Source organism: Oncorhynchus mykiss, chromosome 1 (assembly GCF_013265735.2).
Source record: "Oncorhynchus mykiss isolate Arlee chromosome 1, USDA_OmykA_1.1, whole genome shotgun sequence".
NCBI lineage: Eukaryota > Metazoa > Chordata > Actinopteri > Salmoniformes > Salmonidae > Oncorhynchus > Oncorhynchus mykiss.
The window spans coordinates 23,610,379-23,620,283 of record NC_048565.1 but is presented as its reverse complement, the minus strand read 5'-3'; the positions used below and the strand labels follow the sequence as shown (position 1 = coordinate 23,620,283).

General features: G+C 39.0%; 1 protein-coding gene across 4 annotated transcripts in view; it reads left to right on the top strand.

Annotated features, from left to right (window-relative positions):
• The first annotated feature begins 508 nt into the window (after positions 1 to 508).
• Positions 509 to 9,905, top strand: part of LOC110510575 (NT-3 growth factor receptor) — a 298,705-nt gene continuing 289,308 nt past the window's right edge. For all 4 annotated transcript variants that reach the window (XM_021592045.2, XM_021591998.2, XM_021591958.2 and 1 more), the window contains exon 1: positions 509 to 1,581. In XM_021592045.2, the coding sequence (XP_021447720.1) occupies positions 1,343 to 1,581 (239 nt within the window). In that variant the 5' untranslated portion in view covers positions 509 to 1,342. The remainder of the gene's footprint in view (positions 1,582 to 9,905) is intronic.

Sequence of the window (9,905 nt, the reverse complement as noted above, 5' to 3'; positions counted from 1 at the left end):
ACCAAGACCCTTTCTAGAGCTGGCCACCCGGCAAAACTGAGTTCCTCTGTGGAGATGGTAGAAACTTCCAGAAGGACAACAATCTCTGCAGCACTCCACTAATTTTTATTTATTTTATTTTTCACCTTTCTTTAACCAGGTAGGCCAGCTGAGAACAAGTTCTCAATGTCCTTGAGTGGCCCAGCCAGAGCCTGGACCTGAACCCCGATCGAACATCTCTGAACAGACCTGAAAATATCTATGAGGAGACTCTTCCCATACAACCTGACAGAGTTTGAGAGGATCTGCAGTGAAGAATGGGAGAAACGCACCAAATACAGGTGTGCCAAGCTTGTAGCATCATACCCAAGAAGTCTCGAGGCTGTAATCGCTGCCAAAGGTGTTTCAACAAAGTACTGAGTAAAGTGTCTGAATACTATGTAAATATCACAATTCCGTTTTTTTAAAAAAATTTTAAATAAATTTGCTAACATTTCTGAACCTGCTTTTGCTTTTTCATTATGGGGTATTGTGTGTTTAGATTACTGAGGGGAAAATATTTAAACCATTTTAGAATAAGGCTGTAAAGTAACAAAATGTGGAAAAGTCAAAGGGTCTGAAAGCTTTCAAAATGCACTGTATATGCAGTCGTAAATGAGATATTCATGAATGAGAAATATTTTTGTGAATATTTAACTCAAGTTAATCTTCATCATACTGGCTGCCTTTTAGCTGTTTTGTTGCCATTCTTGATTGTCTAGGCGTAGCCCTCTAAAAATGATACATTGTGGCCTGGACGCCCGATGTGCAAATGAACATCCAACCATAGGCCTAATGATAAATCACCATAAATGTGTAGCCTATTGTTATTGTGCTATAGTATAGCCCACGCTCTGTGTGCAATTGCTGTTATGATCTGATTTGAGCTGCATCCTGAGTTGCAGGTGTGTCAGTTTCCATTCTGCCCTGTAGGTGGGACTTAATGCTTTGAGCATGGACCTCGCTTTCTCTCTCGTCACTTTCTTCAACGCGCTATCCCTCGGAGTCTTGGAGCGGTGCTAGTACAACCTGGAACTAAGCGGCTAACGGCAGCATGAATACAGGGTAACATATACTATGCATTCTAGAGAGGAGGACAAGCTTGGAGTACTGCTTTTTGAACCATTCCCACTTTGACGGAGTATTTTTTTCCCCCTTTTTCCTCATCTGTGAAATAGATGGACATTAGCTAATTCGCATCAATTTGACATACCTCCATACATTCACTCGCCCGCGCGCACACACCACATAATTGCATATTCAGACGGTCTCCGATTTGGAGGTTCAAAAACATCAAGGATATTGTCCTAATAAACGTTGAGTCATGGATTCATTTTTTATTCCACCACGAATTTGCTGGTGGAGGGTATTGTTTCTTTTGACCATCTTTCAGGACTACTTGAGCAATATGCTGGACTGCCCGCCAACCTGCAGCTGTTCTCCAACTGAGATCTATTGCAATAAGTCTGACAATGGGAAATTCTTTCCCCTGCTTGCACTGCAAGATACTGGGAACAATGGAAATAACAGTATCGAAGATGTGTTCAAGAACATCACCTCAATGTAAGTCTTTGTGCCCACTGTAGTGGCCATCACATGTTGAATCCATGTGAGTCACAACTTAGCGTAGGCCTACTCTCCCTGTAATTTATTTGTTTTACTTCTGCCGCACCTCCTTACGTGATATATTTAGCAATGCAAAACTGTGATTCTGCTGAGTCTGTAACATTGAATAGGCTACCTATACATCCCTTTCACGTTATGTCGTTACCGTTATCTCCGTGGAATACATTAACCCTGCAAAGCCCTTCAGCCACAAGTAGAATGCGGTATCAATACGAACTGAATTCAATGTCATTTAAAAAATAGACCTGTTGGTGCGTTGGCCCGCAAATAACCCCCAAACAGCAATATTGCTATTCCTTTATCAGAGCCTGTATGCAGGACCTGATTCAGCTTAAAGAAATCAAAGGTTTGGAATAAAACCTACCACAAGAAGCAATATCATTTGATATGCTCGGTCATTCCATTTGATTTCAAACACTTTCTAACCTCACCCCATTTGATTTGAATTAAACTTTTCATACATATCTGCCCATGGTAGAAGTGGTCAGAAAGTGACATCCAGGTCTTCATCAGTGGAAAATATAAACTGTTGATTTTAATATAATTGAAAAGCTCACAATACTATAAATTATAAAACAAAACTTTACAATTTCTTGAAAAAAAAATGTTTTTGAATAACAATGTAATTTTTTGTCATCACAGATTGTTGACTTAAATGGGGAATATCAGTTGTTTTAAATTATACTGTCAATCTACTATAGGAAACCTATTGAAATAATAGAAATATGGATAACAGAACAGACATTCTATGGTGACATTTCATGGTGGGTGGACCGGCAGCTATTTTTGTGGGAGCAATTGGAAGTAAAAATGTAAATGTTAATGGTGTACCAGCTAGATTGCAGTGGTCTGAAGGGATATATCCATTGTATGAATTATATTTCTCTGATTGAAATGACACCTACTGTACTCAGTATTCAAGATTATGCTGTGTCTCAACGATTGTGGGCACAACACAAACACTTCAGATGATGTAAATTAGCATCTAAACTACAACATATGCAGAAAAAAATGGAAGTTTAACCATTTTATGATGATTGGTGTTAAAGGTTAAAAAAATACTTTCAAAAATTAAATTAGAAAATATTTTCACAACCCTGATTATAAGCTTTTAATCTAGCAAACTCGCCCATTAATATTTTCCAGGGATGAAGACATGGATGTCTCATGGTATGGTGAGTATGCAAAATGGGTAAACTTTGAGCACCTTTATCTCCTGAATGTTTTGGCATTCAGGCCCAAAAAGTTACTTTCTGACCACTTCTACCATGGGCATACATGTACAGAAAGTTTTGTTCAACTCAAAAGGGGTGTGGTCAAAAAACAATTGAAATCAAATGGAACGACCATACATACAAAATGTAAGCTAACCACAACTTAGAATAGGCAGTTTTACTCTTTTTAACTGGTTTGCATTCTGTCACGGACTCAAAATAATTTATAGCATTTGCAAATGTCTGAAAAGGTGCTTTGTTTACTGAAATGAATCAACCAAGAGACAGAGATTATATTTTTAGATCCACTCTCCAAGTGTGGCCATGTCAGTTTTTATTATAAGGCTTCTTGATCATGACACAATTGACCATTTTAGTCCGAACACTTTAAACTAGGCTAATCCTAAATAATCATTGTTAGTTAGATTTGGTTGCCACCCTGGCAAGTTTATGCTATCAGCCCGTTAGATTTTGTTCTGATTTGATGGTCCTATTTTTAGACATGTCACTAACTCAGTAGAGAGCCTATTCTGATGAATGTATCTCATATTGAAAACATTAAAAGGATATTTCACCCAGTAAAGTGAAATGTTCTTGGCAGAAGGTTTCCCCTCTTATATTCCCAATGGAAAGTATTTTTGGACTCTAAAAGTAATGTGTTCGTAAAAATAGAGCATTGACACTGATGACATACTTTTTCCTCTAGAAGGCTTTTCATTTAGAAATGCCATTAGTTCTGTTAAAAAACAATCTCCCCCACTGCTCCTAGCTCTCTCAGGTGAAATGTTAAGTCATGTAGGGCTCTTATAGCACAGTAAATTTGTATTGCATCTATTTCTATTCACCTCTAAATGATTTGAAAAGAAAAATGAACAATAGTAGTAGTAGAAACAAGATCATCAATACCCAATACACCGAAAGATTTTGGATCCCAGCTGTTACATCTCAAGCTGAAGAGACTATTTTGGTAGAACAAAACCCCAATTCATTATTGATTCTTTGTTGAGATTTGCCAAGGATGAGGGTGCCATGACAACCTCTCTGCTTTGAACTGAATCCACACAATTTCCATAACCTGAGAAGTGATGATTTGCCTAGTGTGTAGGATGTAGACCCCATGTGTGGGCATAAGGGCCAGAAAAAAACTGTTCCAAACACATGCATAATTCCAACGATATTATCCTAACTATGCCGCCTGGTTATAAATAAGCACACTTTAAAACAAGCACAAAAAACACCAGTCAGTTTGTCTTGACTTTGTAGGTCAACTCATTCTTGTGCTTGCTGCCTCCACTCTCTCCAGAAGGCCACTAGAGGGGCTGCTGGTTGTTCTTTTACAGAGACGAGAACTCTGTCATTCGATAGATTGAAAGAATTACAAAAGTTATTTTATGTGCCAGCTTTATCAGAATGTTGGAATCCATTATTTTATTTTCATAGCATGATTTTTGTTGAGCGCTGTCGCAGAGAACCGCATCTCATGGCTGCTGCTGTTATGTGTGTAGGAATCATTCAGCACCCCCTATTACTGGACAGCTCCAACAAACTCACTTCGCTTGGGAGTGGGCCGTGTAGGCTAGTTGAAGAGAATCGGCAGTCTTGAAATGCAGAAGTTGTTACAGCACATGCACCAATACAATTTCAGAGTAGACTTAAGAAATTGTGAGAAGCATTTTTTTTGTTCTCCCTTTGGCATATTTGTTTTAGGCTACTACTGGATTTCCTTGATAATACCTTGAATCAATTGTACATTTGACAGCTGTCTGCCTCAACTATAGCTACATTTGTCTCGCTGCACACAAGTTCAGACTTCTAAAAGCCAACAATTCTGTCATGTATTGTGTAACATAATGATCATGCATTTTGACGGGTATGTGTATTGTGATTGTCAAATTATGTAGCCTACCTCAAATATAGGCTACTTTTCCACATCATTTGAATCCAAGTGTATACAGTTGAAGTTGGAAGTTTACATACACCTAGGTTGGAGTCATTAAAACTTGTTTTTCAACCACTCCACAAATTTCTTGTTAATAAACTATAGTTTTGGCAAGGCGGTTAGGACATTTACTTTGTGCATGACACAAGTCATTTTTACAACAATTGTTTACAGACAAATTTCACAATTCCAATGGGTCAGAAGTTTACATACACTAAGTTGACTGTGCCTTTAAACAGCTTGGAAAATTCCAGAAAATGATGTCATGGCTTTAGAAGCTTCTGGTAGGCTAATTGACATCATTTGAGTCAATTGGAGGAGTACCTGTGGATGTATTTCAAGGCCTACCTTCAAACTCAGTGCCTCTTTGCTTGACATCGTGGGAAAATCTAAAGAAATCAGCCAAGACCTCAGAAAAAAATGTGGACCTCCACACCTCTGGTTCATCCTTAGGAGCAATTTCCAAATGCTTGAAGGTACCACGTTCATCTGTACAAACAATAGTACGCAAGTATAAACACCCTGGTACCATGCAGCCGTCATACCTCTCAGGAAGGAGACGCGTTCTGTCTCCTGGAGATTAACGTACTTTTGTGCGAAAAGTGCAAATCAATCTCAGAACAACAGCAAATTACCTTGTGAAGATGCTGGAGGAAACAGGTACAAAAGTATCTATATCCACAGTAAAACCCTATATCGACTTGACCTGAAAGGCTGCTCAGCAAGGAAGAAGCCACTGCTCCAAATCCGCCATAAAAGAGCCAGACTACGGTTTGCAACTGCACATGGGGACAAAGATCGTACTTTTTGGACAAATGTCCATCATACTTTTTGGAGAAATGACCATCGTTATGTTTGGAGAAAAAAGGGGGATGCTTGCAAGCCGAAGAATACCATCCCAACCGTGAAGCACAGGGGTGGCGGCATCATGTTGTGGGGGTTCTTTGCTGCAGGAGGAACTGGTGCTCTTCACAAAATAGATGGCATCATGAGGCTGGAAAATTATGTGGATATATTGAAGCAACATCTCAAGAAATCAGTCAGTAAGTTAAAGCTTGGTCGCAAATGGGTCTTCCGAATGGACAATGACCCCAAGCATACTTCCAAAGTTGTGGCAAAATGGCTTAAGGTCAACGGAGTCAAGGTATTGGAGTGGCCATCACAAAGCCCTGACCTCAATCCTATAGAAAATTTGCAGGCAGAACTGAAAAATCATGGGCGAGCAAGGAGGCCTACAAACCTGACTCAATTACACCAGCTCTGTCATGAGGAATGGCCCAAAATTCACCCAATTTATTGTGGGAAGCTTGTGGAAGGCTACCCAAAATGTTTGACCCAAGTTAAACAATTTAAAGGCAATGCTACTAAATACTAATTGAGTGTATGTAAACTTCTGACCCACTGGAAATGTGATGAAATAAATAAAAGCTGAAATAAATCATTCTCTCCTATTATTCTGACATTTCACATTCTTAAAATAAAGTGGGGATCCTAACTGACCTAAGACAGATAATTGTTACAAGGATTAAATGTCGGGAATTGTGAAAAGCTGAGTTTAAATGTATTTGGATAAGGTGAATGTAAACTTCTGACTTCAACTGTTTGTAATCTAATATTGCTAATATATATATATATATATATATATATATATATATATATATATATATATATATATACAGTGCCTTGCGAAAGTATTCGGCCCCCTTGAACTTTGCGACCTTTTGCCACATTTCAGGCTTCAAACATAAAGATATAAAACTGTATTTTTTTGTGAAGAATCAACAACAAGTGGGACACAATCATGAAGTGGAACGACATTTATTGGATATTTCAAACTTTTTTAACAAATCAAAAACTGAAAAATTGGGCGTGCAAAATAATTCAGCCCCTTTACTTTCAGTGCAGCAAACTCTCTCCAGAAGTTCAGTGAGGATCTCTGAATGATCCAATGTTGACCTAAATGACTAATGATGATAAATACAATCCACCTGTGTGTAATCAAGTCTCCGTATAAATGCACCTGCACTGTGATAGTCTCAGAGGTCCGTTAAAAGCGCAGAGAGCATCATGAAGAACAAGGAACACACCAGGCAGGTCCGAGATACTGTTGTGAAGAAGTTTAAAGCCGGATTTGGATACAAAAAGATTTCCCAAGCTTTAAACATCCCAAGGAGCACTGTGCAAGCGATAATATTGAAATGGAAGGAGTATCAGACCACTGCAAATCTACCAAGACCTGGCCGTCCCTCTAAACTTTCAGCTCATACAAGGAGAAGACTGATCAGAGATGCAGCCAAGAGGCCCATGATCACTCTGAATGAACTGCAGAGATCTACAGCTAAGGTGGGAGACTGTCCATAGGACAACAATCAGTCGTATATTGCACAAATCTAGCCTTTATGGAAGAGTGGCAAGAAGAAAGCCATTTCTTAAAGATATCCATAAAAAGTGTCGTTTAAAGTTTGCCACAAGCCACCTGGGACACACCAAACATGTGGAAGAAGGTGCTCTGGTCAGATGAAACCAAAATTGAACTTTTTGGCAACAATGCAAAACGTTATGTTTGGCGTAAAAGCAACACAGCTGAACACACCATCCCCACTGTCAAACATGGTGGTGGCAGCATCATGGTTTGGGCCTGCTTTTCTTCAGCAGGGACAGGGAAGATGGTTAAAATTGATGGGAAGATGGATGGAGCCAAATACAGGACCATTCTGGAAGAAAAGCTGATGGAGTCTGCAAAAGACCTGAGACTGGGACGGAGATTTGTCTTCCAACAAGACAATGATCCAAAACATAAAGCAAAATCTACAATGGAATGGTTCAAAAATAAACATATCCAGGTGTTAGAATGGCCAAGTCAAAGTCCAGACCTGAATCCAATCGAGAATCTGTGGAAAGAACTGAAAACTGCTGTTCACAAATGCTCTCCATCCAACCTCACTGAGCACGAGCTGTTTTGCAAGGAGGAATGGGAAAAAATTTCAGTCTCTCGATGTGCAAAACTGATAGAGACATACCCCAAGCGACTTACAGCTGTAATCGCAGCAAAAGGTGGCGCTACAAAGTATTAACTTAAGGGGGCTGAATAATTTTGCATGCCCAATTTTTCAGTTTTTAATTTGTTAAAAAAGTTTGAAATATCCAATAAATGTCGTTCCACTTCATGATTGTGTCCCACTTGTTGTTGATTCTTCACAAAAAAATACAGTTTTATATCTTTATGTTTGAAGCCGGAAATGTGGCAAAAGGTCGCAAAGTTCAAGGGGGCCGAATACTTTCGCAAGGCACTGTATATATATATATATATATATATATATATATATATCTATCTATATATTACTTCTAATATTGCACTAAATCCCCATGGATGACATGTTATTATGTTTGAGAAATAATGGCCTACATAGATAATTGACAGGCAGTAGGCCTAGGTTTACTTGGTTGGCAGTACATCATTTCCCCCTGAAAATGGCAGGCTAGTATGTAGCATGAGGGGTATCATCCAGTGGCATGGTAATGCCATACTCTGTTTGGAGTGTTCTGTGTGACCAAGGTTTCTTCTTCTTAGGCTTTACTGTTAATGAGGTATGAATGCTCTGGCATCTGGAGCATGTTTGAAAGAGCTAATCCTTATGAACATTTTCATTTCTCTAGAAGCAAAGTGTGTTTGAAATGGATTAGGCTGTGTTGTTTTGCTGCATGGACAATAAGGATGAAATTATTCTCTTTGAGAGGCACATTTGTATTATCTCACACAAGACTAAAGCATTCTTGTTCTTTGACCAGTCTTAAATGTTCACATTCACCATACAACAGGTGGATGCATGATATATCCATATATTAGTATGTATCCATTGAATTCATCAAGTTCTCTATAGAGGAAGTGGCAAAGACACGGTTTTGTACTTTTGCTGTCATAGGAATGCTGTTGGTGTTCAATTTGTGCTTCTCTTTTAAGATAAAGACCTTCCTATCACAGTGCTATCAGTAACACCCTTTTCACGCAGTCTCAGAAATTGTATATTTTATATTTCCTTTCATTTCTCCTGCTTGGGCTGTGTGCCATATATACCAGGATATTTGGAAATGTCCACGGGGTGGTTTTTCAATACCATCAAAACTATTGATTGGAAGTTTTTCAATACATTTGAATATTTGTAGCTTATTAAGATAATACCTGCAGTCAACTTGTGCAATACGTTAGGGAACAAAGCAGATGCCTTCTTCACTTCACCGGTCACATTATTTTACATTATGAAGCTCACAGTAGTTCCCCAGAATAGTTGAGCCAGTCATGTGTTTGTTTATATATAGCACAACGGGAGAAAGCTGGAGCTGGTGAGTCCAGCTGTGAATTTGGTTTAACTTGCTAGTTAGCGAAGTAAGTGGCTGAATTAATAAGGAGACTGGTTATCATATAGTGTTAGCTTTCTGCTGTGTTTGAGAATTCAAACTGCGTTGGATGAGTTCTGTACAGCTGCTACTCCTGCTATCTAGATTTATTTACGTACATTTTCCCCGTAATTTCTTCGGTACTCCGACCGTCTACTCCTCCCCCTATTCTCCGAGCAGAGCAGGAAGTCCCGTTACCCTAGCGACTCCACACAGACACAGCGTGTACACACTGCTCCAAAACTAGTACTGTTGTTCCTTCAGACAAGCATGGTCAAAACTTTATTTATTTGCACAATGTCTCCCTTTCACATTCACTTGTAAACATCCAAACTCAACAAACAAAAAAAATCAGTAGCTACTACCTATAACGTAAACTCACCCCATTCCGTACAAATGTGCGCAACCGCAACATTCAAACGAGGCTACAAAGAAAACTAATGGGACTGTAGCGACTGTGTTGATTTCAAAATTGGGGGTGTGAACTAGGTTTCTATTCAAGCGTTGTTCGACATGGTAATGGCTCTATAGTATTGGAGAAAAGTTGAAAAAATGGACCCTCCGTTACATCTAGACGTGTCATGTCGTAACGTACAGCACGCATAAAGCAACTATTTCTGTCTTACAATCTCCAGGTGTAAGCACTACACTCATCCCTTAAAAACAAGAAATGGACAGTGACGGGGGTAAGGGGGGATACCTAGTCATTTTTT